Source organism: Macaca thibetana, chromosome 12 (assembly GCF_024542745.1).
Source record: "Macaca thibetana thibetana isolate TM-01 chromosome 12, ASM2454274v1, whole genome shotgun sequence".
Classification (NCBI taxonomy): domain Eukaryota; kingdom Metazoa; phylum Chordata; class Mammalia; order Primates; family Cercopithecidae; genus Macaca; species Macaca thibetana.
In genome coordinates this window covers 54,386,720-54,411,060 of record NC_065589.1, presented here as the reverse complement: position 1 = coordinate 54,411,060, position 24,341 = coordinate 54,386,720, and the positions used below count along the sequence as shown (strand labels likewise).

The window sequence follows — 24,341 nt, the reverse complement described above, 5'->3', positions numbered from 1 at the left end:
TTGCTACCACTTTGTAGAGGATTTTTGCATCAATATTCATCAGTGATATTGACCTATAGTTTTATTTTCTATTTATCTATTTATTTATTTGTTCATTTATTTATGATGTGTTTTGTCTGGTTTTGTTATCAGGATAATCCTGACCTCATAGAATGAATTTGGAAGTATTCCCTCCACCTCTGTTTTTCGAATAGTTTAAATAGTTTGAGTAGGATTGGTATTAGCTCTTCTTTAAATGTTTGGTAGAATTCAGCAGTGAAGCCATTGGGTCCTGGGCTTCATTTTACTGGTAACCTGTTTTTGTTGTTGTTGTTGTTGTTGTTATTGTTGTTGTTGTTTTTTGAGACAGAGTTTTGCTCTTGTTGCCCAGGCTGGAGTGCAATGGCATGATCTCGGCTCACTGCAACCTCCGCCTCATGAACTCAAGCAATTCTCCTGCCTAGCCTCCCGAGTAACTGAGATTATGGGCATGCGCCACCACTCCCAGCTAATTTTGTATTTTTTGTAGAGATGGGGTTTCTCCATGTTGGTCAGGCTGGACTCAAACTCCTGACTTCAGGTGATCCACCCACCTCAGCCTCCCCAAGTGCTGGGATTATAGGCTGAGCTACCGTGCCCAGCCCTGGGAACCTTTTAATTACAGCTTTAATCTTATTACTTGTTATCACTCTATTCAGGTTTTGAATTTCTTCCTGGTTCAATCTTAGTAGGTTGTATGTGTCTAGAAATTTGTCAATTTCTTCTAGACATAGTAGCTCATAGTAGCCACTAATGATTCTTTGAATTTCTGGGGTAGCAGTTGTAAAATGTTCTTTATCATCTCTGCTTTTATTTGCATTGTCTCTATTTTTTCTTAGTCTGGGTGAAGGTTTGTCAATTTTATTTAACTTTAAAAAAATAACCTTTTCTTTCATTGATTTTTTATATTGTTTTCTTCATTTTAATTTTATTTATTTCTTCTCCTCTATTGGTTTGGGGTTTGGTTTGTTCTTGTTTTTCTAGTTCTTTAAGATGCATGATTACATTATTCATTTGAAGTTTTTCTTTTTTGTTGGAGTCACAGCTATAAACTTCCCTCTTAGTACTGCTTTTGCTGTATCCTGTGTGCTCGAGTATGTTGTATTTTCATTATCATTTGTTTCAATAAATTTTTCAACTTTCTGCTTAGTTTCCTCATTTACACATTGATCATTCAGGAGCATATTGTGTACTTTTTATGTCTTTATATAGTTTCCAAATTTTCTCTTATTGATTTCTACTTTCATTCCAGTGTAGTCTGAAGAGATGCTTGATATTATTTCAATTTTTTTGAATGTTTTAAGACTTGTTTTGTGACCTAACATATGGTCTATCCTTGAGAATGTTTCATGTGCTGCAGAACAGAATGTGTATTCTGCAGCAATTTGATGAAATGTTCTGTAAATACCTGTTAGCTCCATTTGGCCTAGACTGCAGATTAAGTTTGAATGTTCTTTGTTTATTTTCTGTCTGGAAGATATTTCCAACGCTTACAGTGGTGTGTTGAAGTCTCCAGCTATTATTGGATTGGAGTCTGTCTCTTTAGCTCTAATAATATTTGCTTCATATATCTCGGTGCTCCAGTGTTGGGTGCATATATGTTTAAAATTGTTATATCCTTTTGCTGAATTGACATCTTCATTATTATATAGTGAACTTCTTTGTCTTTTCTTACAGTTTCTTCCTGGTTTCCTTTTATTGAAGATGATTTTGTCTGGTGATACGATTAGTTTCTTGTTTTTTTATTTTTGTATATTCATTATATATTTTTTTGTTTTGAGGTTACCATGAAGCTTGCAAATACCATCTTATAACCCATTATTTTAAGCTGATAACAACTTAACATCATTTTCATAAACAAACAAGGAAAGAAAACTTATGAAGACTTGATGCCATAACTTCATACCCCTGTTTTCTTTTAATATTTTGTTACTACTTACATCTTATTGTTCCATTTTTCTTGAAAAGTTGTTGTAGTTATTATTTTTGATTGGATCATTGTTTAGTTTTTGCACTTTAGAGTAGTTCATAAACTGATTACAGTGTTATAATAGTTTCTGTTTTTCTGTGTTCTTACTATTCCCATTGAGTTTTGTACTCTAGGCCAAATGGAGCTAACAGGTATTTACAGAACATTTCATCAAATTGCTGCAGAATACACATTCTGTTCTGCAGCACATGAAACATTCTCAAGGATAGACCGTATGTTAGGTCACAAAACAAGTCTTAAAACATTCAAAAAATTGAAATAATAAGTGATTTCTTATTGCTCATTAACATACTTTTCTTTCTGATTTAAGTATTCCCTTCAGCATTTCTTGTGGGAAAGGTCTGGTGTTGATGAAATCCCTCAGCTTTTGCTTGTCTGGTAAAGTGTTTATTTCTCCTTCAAGTTTGAAAGGTATTTTTGCCAGATATATTCTAGGAAAAAATATTTTTTTCTTTCAGCACTTTAATTATGTCATGCCATGCTATCCTGGTCTGTAAAGTTTCCACTGAAAAGTCTGCTGTCAGATGTGTTGGAACTCAATTTTCTGTTATTTGTTTCTTTTCTCTTGCTGCTTTTAGCATTCTTTCTTTATCCTTGGCCTTTGGGAGTTTGATTAAATGCCTTAAGGCAGTCTTCTTTGGATTAGATCTCCTTGGTGTTCTATAACCTTCTTTTACTTGGATATTGATATATTTCTCAAGGTTTAGGAATTATCTGTTATTACTGTTATTATATAATTACTGTTATTATCCCTTTCTAGTTTTATCTTTTTCTCTACCTCCTCTTTAAGGCTAATAACTCTTAGATTTGCCCTGTTGCACCTTTCTAGATGCTGTCCATGTGCTTCATTGTTGTTGTTTTTTTCTTTTTTCTTTTTTCACCTCTGACTATGTACTTCCAAATAGGCTGTCTTCAAGCCCACTAATTCTTTCCTCTGCTTTATCAATTCTTCTATTAAAAGACTCTGATGCATTCTTTGATATGACATTTGCATTTTTCAGCTCCAGAATTTCTGCTTGATTCTTTTTAATTATTTCAATGTCTTTGTTGAATTTATCTGATCAAATTTTGAATTCCTTCTCTGTGTTATCTTGACTGTCTTTAAGTTTTCTTCATTCAGATATTGTGAATTCTCTGTCTGAATTCAAAGGTCACTTATCTCTGTTTCTCCAGGATTATTCCTTGATGCCTTATTTAGTTCATTTGGTGAGGTCATCTTTTCCTGGATCATCTTGATACTTGTAGATGTTCATGTGTCTGGCCATTGATGAAATAGGTATTTATTGTAGTCTCCACAGTCTGAGCTTGTTTGTATGCATCCTTCTTGGGCAGGCTTTCCATATATTCAAAATGACTTAGGTGTTGTGATTTAAGCTTTATCTTCTTTATGGGGGACCTCAAGTTCTCTAATGCTGTGGTTCTTATAGACTCATAGAGGTACTGTATTGATGGTCTAGGTCAAGATCCCAAAGAATTCTCTGGATTACCAGGCAGAGACTCTTGTTCTCTTCCCTTACTTTCTCCCAAACAAAGTCCCTCTCTGTATTCTGAGCCACCTGGAGCAGAGGGTAGAGTGACACATCACCCCTGTAGGCACCACCCATAGCCTGCACTGGGTCAGACCTGAAGCCAGCATAGCACTGGTTCTCACCTAAGGACTGCTGTAATCACTCCCTGGCTACTGCCTATTTTTGCTCAAAGCTCTGGGGCTCTACAATCAGCAAGTGGCAATACCAGCCAGGCCTGTATTCTTTCCTTTAGGGTGGTGAGTTGCCCCAGGACCTAGATGGGTTCAGAGGTGCCACCTGGGAGCCAGAGGCTAGAGTCAAAAACCTTACAAGTCCATTTGTTGTTCTATTATACTATGGTTGAGCTGGCAACTCAAATCATGAGATGCAGTCCTCCCATTTTTGCCTCCACTTTCCAAAGGCAGAAGAGCCTCACCATGTGGCCACTGCCACCTCAGGCCTATGGGGAATACTGCCAGACTACCGCCAATGTTCCCTAAGGCCTAAGGGCTATTTAATCAGCTTCTAGTGAATTCTGTCAAGCCTGAGACTCAACCTTCATGGCAGTAGGCTTCCTCTCTTCCCCAGAGCAGGTCCAGAAATGCCATCCAAGAGTCAAGTCCTGGAGTCAGGGACCTCAGATCCCACTTCATGCTCTACCACCCTGTGGCTGAGCTGGTACCTAAGATGCATGACAATGTCCCCTTTACTTTTTCCTCCACTTCTCAAGCAGAAGGAGTCTCACCCTGTAACCACCACGGCTGGGAATATACAGAGTCTCACCTGAAGCCAGTAAGTCTCAGAGTCTCACCCAATGTTTTTGATGTAGTACCTAGGTATTGCTTCTGGTTATTATTCTGGTTATTCTTTTGTTGGCATGTTACAAATCTTGCCATGACTGAGTTCTTCCCTTCAAGGCAGTAGGTTTCCTTCTGGTACATGGTGTTTCTAGAAATGTCATCAGGGAGCTAAGGCCTGAACAGGGGCCGTAAGACTGACTGGTGCCCTATCCTGCTGTGCCTGAGCTGGTATCCAAGAGGTAAGATAGAGTCCTCCCCACTCTTCCCTCTCTGATCCTCAAGCAGAAGGAAGGGGTCTCTTTTGGATCCACAAGCTATGCAGCCTCAGGTTAGTGGAAGGGTGATGCCAGCAGTCCCTTACCAGTCCTGACTGGTGTCTCAGTAGGTCATGACCTCCTCTTTCCCTCAGTCCACTGACTGGGTTCAGAGCCCTTTAGCTCATGATGGCAAGGCTTGGGGGAGCTGAAGTTCCAAACACTGGGATTGACAATTCCCCTTTTTTGGGGGCTTATTTAAATTCTCTCTCCTTAGGCTAGCTTTACCTGAATTTGGTCTGGTTTTGCTTTCTGCTATTAACAAGGGCAGCACTGAGTTCAATGCCTCAGAATTGCTAGTTCTTCCTCTTCCTTCACCCCACCCAGCCCATGCTTCTCTGGACCTCATTTAGAAGCATCTTCTCTGTCGTGTTAGCTACTCTCACCTTGCATGGCGGTTTCATGTTCACATCTTCTCCATGATACTGTGCTCTCAGAAACACCAGGCTGCCTCTCTGAGCAGGGTTGCCTCTACTGAGGGATGGAAGAGGGATGGGGTCTGAGATTCAAGACTGTTTTTCCAGTGCCTCTTTCAGCGGTATGAAGGTAAAACCAGGTAGTGTGAGTGCTCACCTTATTTTTGGTTCATATGAAGGGGGGTGGGGGTGTGTGTGTGTGTGTGTGTGTGTGTGTGTATGTGTAGATAGTTGTTAACTTGGTGTCCTCACTGGGGGGACAATTGGGAGAGCCTTCTATTTTGCCATTTTGATCTACCCCTCTCCACAGTCAGGCTATTTTAGTCCCTGTCTTCGGAAAGTGCGATGCAAAGGTCCCCGATTATCTCCATGTTCTGAAACTAATGGTCATTTTTCAGGCTTTCTCTTTGTAGAGCTCTCAATATCATTAAATCATTTTTTTTCTCCTAATAAAAACATACTTCATTTGGATGCCAGAAAGCACATTTTGCTGGTTTTTATTTGACCTCAGTGGCTGCTTTTTTTTTTTTTTTTTTTTTTTTTTCCCCAGAGTCTCGCTCTGTTGCCCAGGCTGGAGTGCAGTGGTGCGATCTCGTCTCACTGCAAGGTCTGCCTCCTGGGTTCACGCCACTCTCCTGCCTCAGCCTCCTGAGTAGCTGGGACTACAGGCACCCACCACCATGCTCAGCTAATTTTTTTTTTTTGTATTTTTAGTAGAGACGGGGTTTCACCATGTTAGCCAGGATGGTCTCTATCTCCTGACCTCATGATCCTCCTGCCTCAGCCTCCCAAAGTGAGATTACAGGCGATGACTATTTTTTGGCTATCTCTAGCTTGCTTTTCTTATTCTGCCTTGTTCATAAATTTGGCATGCTTTTAGGCTCAATTATCGTTTATCTATTTACATATACTTCTTAACTAATCTCATCATGTGCAAGCTGGTTACTTTGTATCTCTATTCCTATCCTACCTACCAGACCATGACTCATATATCCAACTACTAACTCAGCATCTCATCTTCGATGTCTGGTAGGTATCTCAGAACTAACATATCCAAAACAGAAGTCTTGACAGGTAGGAAAACTCACCACTATACTAATAAGGAAAGGCTTCCAAACAGAAGTCTTAAATTCTGCCTTTCAAACTTTGCTTTTCCCAAGTGTCCCTTTCTTAATATATGGCACTATGATTCACTCATTTAAGAAGGGGAAAAAAAGTAGCAGCTGTCCTTGAATTTCTTTTTGTTACCTTCAATATTCATCTGTCAATTAGACTGGTCAGGTTTCCCTTAGAAATATAAATCAAGCAAGACTGCCAAGGGTCTGAGGACATGACACAGTTGAAAAAAACAAAAGTTTGTGGCAAAAGTTAAAAGAGAAGTCTCTCATTATTTTCAAGAGTTGGAGTTAGGAGGATAATAATGCTAAATCTCAGGGGTTGGAAAGATCTGAAATTAAAGTGGAACAAAGGGTAGAGAGTTCTTGTTGCTATTGAGGCATCCTTCATAATAATGCTAAATCTCAGGGGTTGGAAAGATCTGGAATTAAACTGGAACAAAGAGTAGAGAGTTCTTGTTGCTATTGAGGCAACCTTCTCTTTCTGCCTGGAAGTGTTGCATATTTTCTTTCTGCCTGTAATATTCTTAATTTTATGATAACATGCTGAAAACTTACAGTTTGAGATTTTTCATAATCTTTTTTAATTCTCTGAAATATCTCTTCATAATTTTTTCAGTTATACCCTCCTCTTTGTTTATATTTTTCTCTATGGTAATCTCAGGATCAAGATTTTGGCAGTTTTATTTCATATATCTTAGTATTTATTTGGTATATTTCTTTACTTTTTTGTAGTCACCTAGGAGAATTTCTCCACTTTATCTTTGAACTCAGTAATATATCTGTAAGCTTTACACACAGTTCTCCAATTTCGGCCATTTATCATTGCTTTAAAAAATCTCAGCTATTGTATTTCCTACTAATATTTTCCATGTGGTTCACTTAGTGATAACTTATTTTTTTCCTCATTTACAAATATCGTTCCCTTTGTTTTTAGGCATAACGATGTATGAAATACTAAATAAACATTTTAAGAGATATGAAAAATAAGTAAGTCAATCAAATGAAGACTCTATCACAGATGATAAGTACACAAGGGAAGTATCCTACATCTCATCTAAGTCATATGGGGAAGAGTTCCTTGCAATAAGCTGTTTCTGTAACACAAAGGTGTGGGATAATTTCTTTTTTGCTTTTTTTCCGGGATCACAAGTGCATTAGTCCATTCTCACATTGCTATATAAAGATACCTGAAACTGGGTAATTTATAAAGAAATGAGGTTTAACTAGCTCACGGTTCTGCAGGCTGTACAGGAGGCATAGTGGTTTCTGTTTTTGGGGAGGCTTCAGGAACTTCCAGTCATCGCGGTAGGCAAAGGGGGAGTAAAGCATCTCACATGGTGTGAGCAGGAGCAAGAGAGAGTGAATAACAGTAGTGAAAGTGTGCATCCTTGTTGTGTTCCAGATTTCAAAGGAAAGGCTTTCAGTTTTTCTTCATTTAGTATGATAGTAGCTGTGGGTCTATCATATATGGTTTTTATTATGTTGACGTATGTTTCTTGTATACTCATTTTTTATGGTTTTTATCATGAAAGATGTTGAATTTTATCAAATGCTTTTTTAGCATCTATTGAGATGATCATATGGTTTTTAATCCTTTGTCTGTTTGTATGATATAGCACACTGATTGATTTGCCTATGTTGAACCATTCTTTCATCCCGGAGATGGAATCCCACTTGGGATTCATGATGAATGATATTTTTAATGTATTGTTGAATGCAGTTCGCTAGTACTTTGTTGAGGATTTTTACATCAGTATTCATTAGTGATATTGGCTTATAGTTTTCTTTTTCTCAGATGTGCCTTTGTCTGGTTTTAGAGTCACGGTAGTACTGGTCTCGTAGAATGAGTTTGGAAGTATTCTCTCCTCCTCTATTTTTTGGAATACTTTGGTTAGTATTGGTATTAGTTCTTTAAGTGTTTGGTAGAATTGACCCGTGAAGTCGTCAGGTCCCAGGGTTTTCTTTACTGTTAAACTTTATTACAGCTTTGATCTTGTCACTTGTTATTGATTTGTTTATGTTTTGAATATCTTCCTGGTTCAATCTTGATACACTTTATGTTTCTAGGAATTTGTCCATTTATTCTAGATTTTTCCATTTTATTGGCATGCAGTTGCTCATAGTCGCCACGAATGATCCTTTGAATGTCTGCTGAATGTCTGTTGTACAATCTCCTTTTGTGTCAGATTTGATTTATTTGGATATTTTCTCTTTACTAATTTTGAGTTTGGGTTGCTCTTGTTTTCCTAATTTTTAAGATGTATCGTTTGTTTGTTTATTTGAAGCTTTTCTTCATTTTTGATGGAGTCACTTATGGTTATAAACTTCCCTCTCAGTACTGCTTTGGCTGTATTCCATAGGTTTTCGTATACTGTGTTTCCACTGTCATTTGTTTCAGGAAAATTTCCAATTTCCTTCTCAACTTCTTCACAACCCACTCATCATTCTGGAGCATGTTGTTTAATTTTCATATATTTGTATAGTTTTCAGAATTCTTCTTGTTATTGATTTCTAGTTTTATTCAGTTTTGGTCAGAGAAGATGCTAGATATTATTTCAGTTTTTTGAATGTTTTAAACTGTTTTTTGACCTAACATATGGTCTGCCCTTGAGAATGATCCATGGTCTGAGGAAAATAATGTGTGTTCTGCAACCACTTAAATGTTCTGTAAATATCTGTCACTTCCATTTTGTCTAGAGTGTAGATTAAGTTTAAAGTTTCTTTGTTAATTTTCTGTCTGGAACATCTGTTTAGTGCTAAAAGTGGAATGTTGAAATCTCCAGCTATTATTATATTGGAGTCTAACTCTATATTTTTAAAATTGTTATATCCTCTTGCTGAATTGACCACTTCATTATTATATAGTGACCTTCTTTTTCTCCTTTTGTAGTTTTTGCCTTGAAATCTATTTTATCTGAAATAAATATAGCTACTCCTACTCTTTTTTGGCTTCTATTGGCATGGAATAGCGTTATACCTTTATTTTCAGTCTATGAGTGCCTTTATAGGTGAAGTGTGTTTCTTGTAGGCAACAGATCAATGACTCGTCCCCCCACTGCCCCTCCCCCTTGTTTAGCCACTCTATGTCTTTTGATTGGAGAGTTTAGTCCATTTAGATTCAATGGTATTATTGATAACTAAGGACTTACTCCTGCCATTTTATTATTTGTTATCTGGTTGTTTTGTGACCTTCTCTTCCTTTTTTCTTTCCTTCCTGTCTTCCTTTTATTGAAGGAGTTTTTGTCTGGTGATATGATTTAGTTTTTTGCTTTTCATTTTTTGTGCATCTCTTGTATGTTTTTTGGTTTGAGGTTACCAGGAGACTTGCAAGTACTACTTTATAACAAATTATCTTAATCTGATAACAACTTAAGACTGTTTACATAAACCAACTAACAAGTAAAAAGAAATGAAATAAAAACTCTACATCTTAACTATGTCCCTGCTTTTTAAACTTCTTAAATTTCCATTTATGTCTTATTGTACTATGTCTGGAAAAGTTGTTGTAGTTATTATTTTTGATTGTTTCATGGGTTAGTCTTTCTACTTAAGAGTAGTTTACATACCACAGTTACAGTGTCACAATATTCTGTTTTTCTGTGTTCTTACTATTACCAGTGAGTTTTGTATCTTTGGTGATTATTTATTGCTCATTAACATTCTGTTCTTTCCAACTAAAGTACTTGCTTTAGCATCTATTCTAGGACAGGTCTGGTGTTGATGAAATAACTCAGCTATTGTTTGGGAAAATCTTTATGTCTCCTTTATGTTTAAAGGATATTTTCACTGTATATACTATTCTAGGATAAAAGAATTTTTTTCCTTTAGCAGTTTAAATATGTCATGACATTCTCTCTTGGTCTATAAGGTTTCCACTGAAAAATCTGCTGCCAGATGTATTGGAACTCCATTGTATGTTATTTGTTTCCTTTCTCTTGTTGATTTTAGCATCTTGTCTCTATCCTTGATCTTTGGGAGTTTGATTATTAATGACCTTGAGATAGTCTTCTTTGTGTTAAATCTGCTTGGTGTTGTATAACCTTCTTGTACTTGGATATTGCTGTCTTTCTCTAGGTTTGTGAAGTTTTCTGATATTACCCTTTTGAATAAACTTTACACTCCTATCTCTTTCTCTGTTTCTTCTTTAAGGCCAAGTAACACTTAGATTTGCCCTTTGGGGGCTATTTTCTAGATTCCGCAGGCATTCTCCATTCTTTTTACTTCTTTTATTCTTTTGTCTCCTCTGACCATGTATTTTTCAATAACTTGGTTTCAAGCTCATTAATTCTTTCTTCTATTTGGTCAAATTTGCTATTAAAAGACTCTAATGTGTTCTTTACTATGCCCATTGCATTTTTCAGGTCCAGAATTTCTGCTCGATTCTTTTTAATTATTGCAATTTCTTTCTTAAATTTATCTAATAGAATTCTGAATGCCTTCTCTGTGGTATCTTGAATTTATTTGAGTTTCTTCAACAAAGCTATTTTGAATTCTCTGTCTGAAAGGTGACACATCCCTGTTTTTCCAGGATTGTTTTCTCGTGCCTGATTTAGTTTATTTGGTGAGGTCATGCTTACTTGGATTGTCCTAATACATGTAGATGATCATCTGTGCCTGGGCATTGAAGAGTTAGGTATTTATTGTAGTCTTCGCAGTCTGCACTTGTTTGTAACTGTCCTTGAAAAAGCTTTTCAGATTTTCAAAAAGACTTGGATGTTGTGATCTAAGCTGTATCTGCTTTAGGGGGGACCCCAAGCCCAGTAATGCTGTGGTTCTTAGAGACTCATAGAGATACTGCCTTGATGGTCTTGGACAAGATCTGAAAGAATTCTCCAGATCACCATGCAAAGACTTGGCCTCTTCCCTTCTTCTCTTCTTTTTCTTTCAAATAAATGGGGTCTCTCTCTCTCTCTCTCTCTCTCTCTCTCTCTCTGTCTCTCTGTTCTGAACCACCTGAAGTGGGGTGGAGTGACACAAGCACCCCTCAGCCCACCCCCTGGACTGTGTTGGGTGAGACGTGAAGCCAGAACAGCACTGGTTCTTGCCCAAGACCTGCTGTAACCCCTGACTATTGCCTGTTTTCTTCCAAGACCCTGGGGCTTTGCAATCAGCAGGTGGCAAAGCCAGCTAGGCCTCTGTCCTTCCATTCAGGGCACTGTGTTATCCCAGGCCCCAGGCAGGTCCAGAGTTGCCTATTGGAAGCCATGAACTAGAGTCAAAAACTACAGAAGTCTTTCTGGTGTTCTATTGTACTGTGGCTGAACTGAAACCACAAGACACAGTCCTTCTCATTCTTTCAGCCCCTTTCCGAAGGAAGATATGCCTCACCCCATGGCAACTGTCACTACAGGCCCATGGTGAGTACTGCCAGACTACTGCTGATGTTACCCTCAGGTCCATGGGCTCTTTAGTCAGCTTGTGGTGAATCTTGCCAGTCCTGAGACTCACCCTTCGGGGCAGTGGACTCTCCTGTGGCCAAGGACAGGTCCAAAAATGTTGTGCAAGAGCCCAGTTTTGGAATCAGCAACCCCAAGAGACCAGTTGGTTCTCTGCCCCACTGTGGCTGAGCTGGTATCTAGGTGCAAGACGAAGTCCCCTTTACTTTTCCCTCCACTTTTCTCAGGCTGAAGGAATCTTACCCCATAGCCACCACAGTTGAGAATGTGCTAAGTCTCATTTGAAGCCAGCAAGCCTCAGAGTCTCACCCAAGTTTCTCAATGTACCACCTGAGTATTACTGCCACTTATTCAATGCCCAAGGGCTCTTCAGTTAGTAGGTAATGAAGGCTACTAGTACTGAGTTTTTCGTTTCAAGGCAAAGGATTATCTTCTGGTGCAAGGTGTCTAGAAATGTTGTATTGGAGCTAGAGCCTGGAACAGGTACCTGATAACTCTGACAGATGTCCTACCCTGCTGGGACTGAACTGCTATCCAAGCTGCAAAAGACAGAGTCCTTTCCACTCTTCCCTCTTCTCTCCTTGAGTGGAAAGAAGGGGTCTCTTTTGGAGCTTAATTGTCTCAGCTTGTGTCTCAGTAGGTCATGTGCCCCAGCAGTCTACTGGCTCTGGGCCCAGTTCATCACTCGGACTTAACTAAAACTTGCATTGCTTGTGACCTAGATTGCCTTTCCAGTTTATTTGGAGCCCCAGAACACTTTAGCCCATAGTGGCGAGGCTTGTGGTAACTAAAGTTTCGACAGCTGGGATCAGACATATCCCTCTGGCTAAGGCAGTTTTAAAGGCTCCATCCATGGCCGGGGGTCAACTGAGTTTGGTGTGGTTTTGCTTTCTGCTATAACAGGATAACACTGAGCTGAATGCCTTACAATTGCTGTGGTCTCCCTTCCCCAGCACTCAGAAATGCTCCTGCTTGAGGGTAGGGGAGGAGTGATGCTGGTGATTCAAAACTGTTCCTTCTACCTTTTCAGTGCCTCTTTCAGTGATACAAAGTTAAAACCAGGCGCTGTGAGTGCTCATCTGATGTTTGATTCTTGTGATGGTGCATTTGTTTGTTTGTTTGTTTGTTTGGATAGTTGTTAAATTGATGTCTTTAGTGGAACCTTCTATTCTGTCATCTTGTTCTGCCTCCCCAAAGTAACGTTTTACTAGGGAAATGATTCATACATGTATTTGTAGTTACTAAAACAATATTTGTGAAAAGTTTCTCTAAAAAGAAGGATTTATGTTATACCATAAATTGAGATAAAGTCAATTTACATAGAATTGTATTTCTTAACTTACTAACATTAAAATTTTAACTATGTATTTTATTTCAATTATAAAAGTACATTAAAATATGCATTATTAATACGTATAATAAATAGTATATTGAATGCCAACGTACTGTCATGTATTGTATTATACACATTGGGGTACTGAACAAAGTAGCTAATATCTACACGTTTTCTGGTGGAGTTGTAAGATGTGTTTTACAAAAACAGTGTAGAGTGCAGAGTGGATCAAATAAAATGCTAACAAGTGGTGTTTGGATAGTTAAATTATAGTTTATTTCGAAAGAATGACTTATCTGATATATATTGACATTTGTATCTATGCATTTTTTGAGCAAGCAAAAGTGCTCTTGGTGTTTTAGAGTCACAGTATTGTCATGTCATATATCCTCCATGTTTGCTCAAATGAACTTTATATAATTATGTGAAAGGTTTTTTTTGTTATTCTTGTTCTATTTATATGTCCCCAAGTTGTTTATATTTTATTTTTCTTAATTTAAAAGTCACACTATTATTTAATTTTATGAATTTTTTAATCATGTAGTATTAAACTCCTTTTTTATATTTCACAATCTTCTTTTGTTGAAAATGTCCACCTCATGGTGATGACATTTGAGTAGTGCAGAGGTATACTAAATTTGGTCTGCTGATTAATAAACTTCATAGTATTTTGTTACTTTATTTTTCCAGAGAAGACAAATTTTACATTTGCATATATTATATTCTTTTTCTACTAATTTTTTAAAATTTTTTCCTTATTTCTTCAGGATATGCTCAATAAATAACCAGGTCTGTTAAGATATAGGTGAAAAGTAACTTTTGAAATGATACCAAATATATTATATTCTCTGTTGTGTTATATTCCATTATGTGTATATATAGTCTGATGGCAAAATCCTCAAAGAAATTAAGGGTTTTGAAAAAAAAGAGAAGTACAATAATTGAAAATGCATCATTTCTTGGTCTGTTGGTATAATATGTGTGGGAGATAAACAGCCAGCCTCTTGAAAGGACTGCAGTAGAACTAGTTTGCTCAGGCAACAACTAGGTTTCAGTAAGAGTGGCAGAGAGGATAAAATCTTTAGAAAAAACGCTGAGTGCATTTTGATAATGATTTACTGTGAATGCCAGATGACACAGTGAAATGTTTCCAGATGATAGGAGAAGTGAAAGATGTGATTACAGAATGTAATGCATTAGAATTAGATTCTGAGTGATGAGAGTAACCTGAGCTGCTTGTGTTGACTGACATACTTAGGAATAAAGAATATGATAAAATTACGAAGATCTCCTAGCAGGAAGTGGTGGTCAGACTTTGAGTCTTAGAGTGGAATGGGGGAAGCTATTTCCAGAATCATGCAAAGCTTTTGGTCTCTTGTGAATTTATCTCTATCAGCTGAGATCTCTAGGCAACAGTGGGCAGAGAGTGAGGAAAGCTTTACCCTGAGTTCAGTTACTGTCTTGCCACCTGCAGATGGAAGCACACCAAATTGGGCTCTTACACTGAACACATGAGTTTCCTTTGATTTCTGTTGAAGCAGGTCTCTAGGTTATCAAGGAAGAACATTATTAAACAGTTTTATTTACTGTGGTTGAATTCTAAAAAATGAAAAAAATGCCAATTTTTGAAAAATAGCAAAATATTTTAATTCTAAAAAAAATTTGTGTTACCCTGTAATATACCTGTAACACTAGTCCTCATAGAAGATAAAGTAGAAGTGAAAGGCTATCTTAATGTTAATTCATGAATACTTTGTTGCTAGAGCAGCAGAGTTACTTCTGAGTGTTGTATCTGTAAGATTAACTATTTTATGGACCCCAAATATAGATTACAATGCAGTGCCAATAAATATTTAATCGTAACTTTCTTCTCAGACCTTAATGTGAATTGTCTCTGAGTCTCTGAGGGAATTACTCCAGAAAACTTTTTGTTATTGTTGTTTTGTACACGAAGTCATTAAATATATAAAATTGAAAGATCTCAATTGAACAACAGTGCATAAAGTCCTTTACCTAAGCTGCCGAATTCGATGTGTAACCCTCATAGTGAATACACTACACAACAGGTATTAAGAGGACCTCTTTGATGGATAAATAATGCATATAAAAAGAGCACTAAATTTGGATCCCATGCTGTATCTAACACAAAGAGAGTAGCTAATATTTTCTGAGCTCAGTATGTGCCGGATACTGTGCCAGGTACTTTCGTATCTTTCCTAATGTGTAAAACAATCTTAATTGGTAGGTAATTTTATCCTATGGTTTTAACCACTGCTCCTAGTGTATCACCTGTCTTTGTGACTTTGTAATAGACATGAAACTTCTCTGGGCCTCAGTTAAATAAAAAATCAAGTGTTTATATACACACCTCTTATCAACAAGCTGAGGAAAAAGTATCGATTTTTCTTCTCCTTAAGTTTGCAAATAAATATAGTTTATGATGGATGTATAATAGAAAAAAGACAAAATTGAAGAACTTTGGAGGAATTTCTGTTCCTATCTGCTTTTGCCACTCACATTAAGTACTTGTGTTTTTTCTTACCCAATGTCCTTTGAAGCATTATAGAATACTATTTGTAAATATTTTTAAAAATTTAAAAAGGCTTTGTAATTAAAACCACATTAGCAAAAGAGAGGTCAGTCAACAGTCCTTCATTTATGTTTTAATATTTTGTCACTTTTACAGGATATAAGGCGTGGAACTGAACATTTATTTGGCTGATCCTCATCATGAACCGTGCTTTTAGCAGGAAGAAAGGTAAGTGTGGTCATTTTTTAAAACTTGGGAGTCAAGCCAATGTTGCTATGAACGTAAGCACAGATGTTAAGAAATCAGTTTTTCTTGTTTTTCAACCACCTGGCCAAGAAATGAAGTTAGATTAGAGCAACACAAATCTGCAAATGTTGCTAATTAGCTTTCTCCAGTTATCACCCTAGTGAAAGATCAAAGTTGTTTATTACACTGAGTTCACAATACATATGTGATAATATGTCGCCTGGCAATTTGAAGCTTGTTGTGAAATTGCAAAGAATAAAATTATCTGAAACTCCGTTCTAACTTTAGCTTATGTAGCCATATAATACTAAATTTCCTGGGCTTACATAAGATTAAGGTAACATAAATTCATTCATAATTATGTGTGTGAGTGTGCACAGGCTTCATGTATCATTGAATAATATGTGAGGATTGGTAGTAGACAGATTTAAAACAATGAGGCCAAAATAAGTTTGTTATTAATTTTTAGGTAGGAATTTAAATAACTACGAATGCAGTATATTATAATGATCACTATAGGACTGAAAGAAACAGCTAGTTAGATGTTGTTTCTTAATGGGCAGAAAAACATGGCATTTGACAAACTATTTTATGATGCACTTACAAATATAGAAAAATAAGTATAACTTTGTTGATGTCAGTGAAGTTTAAATAATGTATCCTTTTCATTCTCAAAGGAGTTCTCTAGTGGAGGGCATCAGGCTCTCTCCTCTTTTACATTATTAATGAATTGGGAAATAATTCTTAAATAATGATAATCAAATTCGTAGATGATTGAAAGAATACTTAAATAATGATAATCAAATTCATAGGTAGAAGGTAATGATACATGAATGCTATAGCAGGATTACAGATGTGTGAAGAAAAAAATGACAAGTTAGGCCTTATTCCACCCTATAAACTTACTAAGATACTGCAAATTGTCAAACAAGGGCCCAGAAAATCTAATACTTTTATCATGATTCAAATATTGCTGTTATTTGGAAGATGCACCTTAAATGCTGTGTGAGTAAAAATGGCTGAAGAATAAAGTCAACAGTGTGATTATCAAAGGCTCTGTGTCATTTTCTAATGTATGGATAATGAATAGTCCAGAACCATGACTAGTGTTCTGTTCAATATCAGGCATTCAGGCACTGTGTGTTCTCCCTTTAAAAGGTTACAGTGTTAACTGACACATAGTAACATGCCCAGATGAGAAAGACTGAGATGACTTCAGGACTTTCAGCCATGCAACAGGAAGCATGACTGAGAACCATTCATGTGTTAATGAGAGCTGTCTTTCAATATTTGAAGGACTGCCATTTAGCCATGGGGTTGAGTTTAGTAAAGGACAAATAGGTGTAAATGATAATGTCACTGATTTAATATAGGGAAAAAGAATTCCAAGAAAGTCATGTAAAAGTTTAATTAAATTACTCAAATTGCTAGCTTTTTTTGGTCTCTAAAGTGAGAGGTGTTCAAACATTTGGATGTGGCAGAGAAGATTAATGTATTCAGTGAGAATTTAGATAACGTAACCTTTAAGGCACTTTTCAACCCTGGGAAGCTAGAAATTTATTATTTTACTTATTTTTTCTGAATAAGGGGAAAGCAAAATGACATTGATTATAGTCTGTAGCTGCTTCTGATTTGTAAATATTTTAAAAATTTTAAATGTTTTTAAATGTAAAAAAAGTACCAAAAGTAAAATAGTGTGTCTTTCATTCCTTTTACTAGTAACAAAATCTATAAATAATTCTATGATATATTGAAATTTTTGTTTTGTTTTATATAGAGACAGGATCTTGCTATGTTGCCAGGGCTGGTCTCAAACTCCTAGCATCAAGTGATCCTCCTGCCTTGGCCTCCCAAAGTGTTGGGATTATAGGCGTGAGCCACTGTGCCCAACCTGAAGTATTTTTAATAAAGCAATAGAAATCTTACATCACAACTTAACACTTTAATCACTCTAAGTTATTTTTAATAAACACTTCTAGGCCTTTCTTTATATATATGCTAACAATCCTCCTTTCCTATTGCTTTAAAGTTGAAACTCCACATTTCTAATTTACTGTTTATTTGAAGGAGGTTTAGAATGGTTTTTCACTGAGAAATCTCAAGAGTTGGATAGTAATGTGAGTAACCAGTAATTGTATATTTGTCTCATTTGAACACAGTGGGAGTACAACTATGGGAATAGTGGAGTGATTCGGAGAATCAAGAAGCAGAAGCACTTGTTATTTCCCGATTTGCTTCATTCACTTTCAATTTCTTTTGGCTTCTCTTATTTTTCAGGTCTAATGATTTAGTATCAGAAATTCATTCATTAATATTTTGCCCCAACCTGAAGTTAGAACTTGAAACTGAAAATTTTACCTTAAGTTTACCAATCAGTTCTGACTTTATCATTGGGTGAAGTTGTTAAAGAAAAAAATTTTAGAGCCTTTTCTCCTGGTTTCCATCAATAGCATTATTTCATTAAATTTTAATTTGAGATAAAAAACTTAAATTTTGTGAGAGTATTTGTATATCTGGATAAGCTGGAGCTATAAGCTATAATTCTATTTATTACATCAAATATAAATCATTAAGTAAAAAAGCATAAAAATAACATGTGAATAAATGATTAAATAATTCAACTAATTACATTTTTTAAACTTAGTTGACATACTGTCGAGTAGATCTCATAGTGCACAGCACTTAAAATTTAATATTTAAATGTTACTTTCTTTTTTAACAAACATTTTATTCAAATGTATCTATTCATCAACCAGCATTTAGTTTTAAATTTAAAGTACTCAAAAGTAGATGTTTCACCATTGTAAGCTCTGATGATACAAAAATAATGCATTTACTCTATATTTCTTGATGAGTTATTCATCTAAATGCATTTTGAAAACCTAAATTTATTGACCCAGCAATCAAAGTACATTGATATTTGTCAAATATGTTGAAATGTTGGCATTTTCCTTCATGTAAGTGTTCAATATTGAGTTAGTGACTTGACTTTAATTCAAAGAAGGGGAACTCTTTTTAGAATCTCTATATTCCCATTTCTGCACATTTTCATATATCTAATACCTTCTATGAACATATATAGTGACCAGGACCATCATATCTATTTCCTACTCAAGATTTAGTCATATCTATAAGTTAATATAAAGAGTCTTATTTTGTCATGTTTTTGCCAAAATATAAATGAGGATGACAGTAAGAATGCATTTTGGAAATCCTTCAGGTTTTATAAATTGTACTGCTCATACTTGAGGTTATGTAATAAACAAGCACTAAATTATCAGCACTCGATATATGGATGCAGATTTTGTCATTGTAGGAACTGCAGCTTATCCATCGAAATTTAATATTGTGATTATTTTAGTCTGTCAGCAGAGGCAGCTTGGTATACTCTTTTTAGGTCACTGCAATATGAGTCTATAACAGAGTCAATTTCATCAGTTTTCAAGTAATAGTGGTTTATGGAAAAAGAAATTATTAATAACTCTCTACCTCAGGATTAGTATGACCCATCATGGTGAGAGTTTAGTTAGACTTCGCATGTTCCTCAGATGTCTTGTATGTTTTGGAAAGGAGACATGAAAAGAATTAAGTGAAGGAGTTAAAAGGAGAAATTGGACATCTTTTTAGTTTTCCTAAAGGTGTTTTTTTTTGTTTTGTTTTGTGTTTTATTGCCTTGGAAGAAGTATTGTGATTTACTTCTTTTAATGTATAAAAGCAAGACTATATTCCAAATCTAAGTGCAAATTATTCTTGAATTAATCATATTACTATCCATTAGCAATCACAAAATGTATAGCTAAGATGAAAATCCATATAGAAAATACAAATTTCACACATTAAATGTCAATGTCAATATTTTTTTAAAACTTAGAATATATTGCTGTTCAAAATACTTCACCCAAGTACGACTATCATATATTCCCTCTAGTAGTCACAAATAGCCCCAATTCTCTTGGCCCTCCATCTTTTGTATTGGAAATACTTGAGAATATTGCATTGTACCCCATAAACAAGTTTAATATAAATATACTGCATTATTATTCAAATAGTATAAAATAGTTTACATTCCAAAAATATGTGCCATTTTCTCTATGTCTTCACATTCACCCAGTTTAAGAAGAACCTATTAAGGGTATCAAGTTAGTTTCTGTTAACAGCATTTAAAAAATCTAAATTTAATGTTGAAAATACTTTGTTAGTAATACAGTATTTCCTTCCAGTTTGTACTTATATGTTTCATGGTAAAATAAATCTTTGATTTTGTTCTATTTATAGTACTGATCCTAAATGTTTAAACTCCCATGAAAAATAAGATACATACAAAACTACATGAATGGAGACAAAATATTGAAGACTGAGAAGTCGTACTCCAAATAAATGCAGATTCAAAAAAAAGCCAATTTGTTTCATGTAAATGTTAACATTTTTTTTCTCCCCCTTATGCATTCATCAAAATATTGGGGAAAATATGTGGGCTATATTAGTAAATTTCAAAAATTAAATTAAAAATATTAGTAATACAAATATAAATAACAAGATATAAATAATATATAATACAATTAGTTTTAATATATTCTATCCTTTTGAGTTACTTTTATTTCTAACATTTTTAACACTTATCTAAGAAACATTTTGATTTATTGCATTTGAGACTATTTCTATCCAAAACTCCTGAGAGAAGACCTTCAATCATTGTTTCTTCAAATTTAGAATAAGGATTTATCATAATATTATCTTGATTTCCAAATGAACATAGTAAGTTGGTTTATTTCAGTTTCATACAAATGCAGTTGTTAGTATAATATGATAATTTCCCTTTAGAATAGCTAAATCTTGATGCTACAATATAATATTCACAAAGAGGTAAAGAGCAGATTATATTTTATTGTTCTAGGAATTAAGAAAAATAACCTATAATTCATGAGTACATAAAGTGAAAGAAGAAAGATACTTGTTTTAAATCACAAATGAATGTAATTACTCATAGCCCTCTGATATTGTTTTTATATGTTCTTTTAAAATTTGGTATCATTTGTATTATTTGAAAACTTTAAAAGGAAAAGCTAGGGACTTTTATACCAAAGAAAGAATCCTATAATCACTCCTTAACTGCATTGTTCTTCTATCTGAGTGGTTATTCTTTCTCAATTTAGCAAAGAATCTCAGAATTAGAAATACTCTACCCAGCTCAGATGTCCTACAAATGGTAATGCATGAATATGACACCATGGAAACCTAAAATTTAACTCTGTGTATTTTTTATTGCAGACAAAACATGGATGCATACACCTGAAGCTTTATCTAAACATTTCATTCCCTATAATGCAAAGGTAAAAATAGTTCATATATTACTTAATTTTATTTTGTTATAGTATTATTTCTGATTCATGGCTAATCTTAGATTGCTTATGTATTGACATTTCCTGGTTAGTGATTCCTGAAAAAAGGTTACATAAATAAAATAGTTGTGGCATGGGAAGTTATTTTTCTCTGTAGAATAGTTTCTCTTTTTAAAAGTATATTCTTTAAAATTACTATTTAAGTCAAACGTGTTTTCTTCAAGTGATGGTTATTGTTAAAAATATTTGCAATATCGTGGCCTGTAGAAACTCAAACCACTAACAAATTAGCTTTCTTTAAAAATATTTTAATGTTACATTACACGACCTAAATATAAAAACCTGCAAATGAGAGAAATGAGCTGCAATTTTCATAAATGTAATTATCATTCAAGAAAAAAGAACAAAGTTTAAATTTTTATTTTATTGAGATGAAGACGTGCTCTGTAAGCCAGGCTGGAGTGCATTGGGGAGATCTTGGCTCACTGCAACCTCCATCTCCTGGGTTCAAGTGATTCTCCCACTTCAGCCTCTGGAGTAGCTGGAATTATAGGCATGTGCTACCATGCCCAGCTAATTTTTGTATTTTTAATAGAAATGGGATTTCACCGTGTTGGCCAGGCTGGTCTCAAACTCCTGACCTCAAGTGGTCCACCTGCCTCAGCCTCCCAAAGTGCTGGGATTACAGGCATAAGCCACTCTACCCACCCTAAATTATTTTTATAAAGCACACAAAAAGGTGCCTTTTAAAAATTATTTTGTTCAAGTTGCTGCATTTTAATAGAGAACTGGAAACATTAATCTATACTCTGTGTCTAAAGATTTCATTTGTTGTTGAAAAAAATGAGTGAATTCAGTTTACAACAGGGACTTTAAAGAAAGATGCTATTTTGTAGTTAATGATCATCAAACTTGTAATAATTTTCAGAGAAATTTGAGTCAAAATTTGGAAGAGACAGTTACGAGTTAAAGAGGGGATTGGAAATATTAGAGTCAAATTTAAAAGCAACTGAACTTGGAGATGGAATAGGGGAAAACAAAACTATATAAGAGAACTTAAACGTTTATGGATTAGTAAAGTATACACTGGGATACAGTGAGATTAGGCATAGCAATTATTTCAGGAAAAATTAAAGAATGTTTATTGAGGAGAAAATTAACAGTATGTGGTAGGAAACATCTAGGGTTCTTATCTTAGTCTGAATCAGAAGGAAGAAACATTTAAGAGCCTATCTAGAAGAAGTTCTACCAGAGCTGTTGCTCAGCAGTGAATTTGGAGAGTGCACCATCTCTTGTCTTTTTCTTGCTGACTTACCAGCAAAGAAATCGGAAATATTTTCTGTATAAACATATTATACTTGAAATCACTACAGTGCTTATGAATTTTTCTATAAACTTAACATAAAAGTTGATTGTCCTAATTTAGCATGAAAAGTTTAGTTAACTGAATGAGAAAAATTTGTTTGTTATCCATCATTTCACAGATATCGTTCATATTAGCTATTGATACACTATATGAAATCTACACTGAAAAAAATTTTAATCTGGAAAGCTACTGTGATTTTTAAAGTGCATGCTCAGTTTTTGATATTATCAATCATAGTGGAATTATATGTACCAGTTTAAACCATCACTATTATTTTTATGTGACTGATATGCCTCATTTTGAGAAACAGCTTTATAAAAGATTAAAAGGTTATATTATAATTAGATCTACATTTAAGTCTGCCAATCATTCTGCTTGTCTACATGGAAAAGTTGCCTGTGCCAACTCACAGGTGCGTAACAATTTTAAGACATTCTACAGGAAGTAGAGGGTACAGAAACATCTTCCCAGACTGGGACCAGTACAATATGGAAGGGCAGGATGGTTTTGTCTATTCTAATATAGCCTCATGAGTGATAATGTATATTTTATGTGTACAAAGTAGCAGTCAATTCATTTGAAAAATGTTAGTTTTTTTCTGAATTCCTTTGTTTGTGGCACTTTTTAAGCTGACTTCATAGTAGAGTTACTTTTCAAGGTATTCTGTATCTCTTGTTATAGAATATGCCACTTGAAGACCAAATCCATGACCACAGAAAGTAGCGTGACACAATAGAAAAAATAATACAGACTCTAGAGCTAGATTCCTTGGTTTATGTCATGACCCCAACACTTGTTTACTGTGTGACTTTGAGAAAATTGCTTAACCTTTCTATGTCTATGATTATTCATCAATAAATAGGAATAGTAACAATAGTAATTTATCACTTGAGTTGTTATAGACATAAAGGAGTTAGTGCTACAACAGTGACTGAAATAGTGGAATTTTTTTTTTTTCAGGCAAACGTCAGTTCCGTCCCTCAGTTCTGTTCTTAGAGCCATTCCATTCATTGGATCTGGCCCATCCAGATTATCCAGGATAATCTCCTTCACATAAAGTGAACTGATTAGAGATGTTAATAGTATCTATGAAATAAGTTAACAGCAACACCTAGATTAGAATTTGATTGAATAACTGGGCACTGTAAATTAGCCAAGTTGACACATAAAACTGGTCTCATACAAGTATTAATGATGGACAAGGTTAAAAAGGCAAATTGGGAAGGCCTTGAATGGCAGAGGGAACAGTTTAGGTTGTTAACAAATCCAACAGGATTTTAGGAAGATAAATCGGTAGTGATAAAAAGGTCAGTTTGGATCGGGAGTGATAGAATGACATTAAACCTCTTAGGAAGTTATTTTAATGGTCCAAGTGTGTGGTAATAAGTTTACCATAGGGTAGTAGATACATTTGTAGTGGAAAATAAAGATGTCCTTAATATTCCAGAGGAAGAATTGAGGTAACATAGGGATGGTATATAAGCAGAGAATAAGAAAGAATATCTATTTTCATCCTGGCTAAAAGGGAGAATCATCATACCATTAAAAGATTTCGGTTACTTCACTCACTTTTGGCATCCACTGGTTACAAATTAATCTGATAAATTTAACAGAACTATTTAAGAATTATTATTCTCCCTGGAGAAATATGTAATAACATTTATGTTTAAGTGTCTTCAGTTTTAAAGCAGTAGTGTTCTGTTTTATTTTATAATTCTTTTTTAGAACACATTTTATTTCTACATTCTTTCAATTTATGGAACATTGATTTCAAAAATTCACATTTAATATTCATAGTGTAATGATTTCAGATCATATGTCGATATAAAATAATAGATGGTTTAAATAAGCATTGTTCTATGTAGGATTCATTATTTTGGATCTTTAATGTGAAGTAACAGCATTAATATTCATTGGTAATCTTTTATATTATCCTGTGTACTCTGTAGTGATGTTTCCAAGTTAAA

The 24,341-nt window shown here is 34.9% G+C and overlaps 1 protein-coding gene across 11 annotated transcripts in view; it reads left to right on the top strand.

The window, feature by feature from the left end:
• Nucleotides 1–24,341, top strand: part of GULP1 (GULP PTB domain containing engulfment adaptor 1) — a 307,310-nt gene that overhangs the window by 172,455 nt on the left and 110,514 nt on the right. For all 11 annotated transcript variants that reach the window (XM_050751834.1, XM_050751837.1, XM_050751828.1 and 8 more), the window contains 2 exons: nucleotides 15,580–15,651; nucleotides 20,938–20,999. In XM_050751834.1, the coding sequence (XP_050607791.1) occupies nucleotides 15,624–15,651; nucleotides 20,938–20,999 (90 nt within the window). In that variant the 5' untranslated portion in view covers nucleotides 15,580–15,623. The remainder of the gene's footprint in view (nucleotides 1–15,579; nucleotides 15,652–20,937; nucleotides 21,000–24,341) is intronic.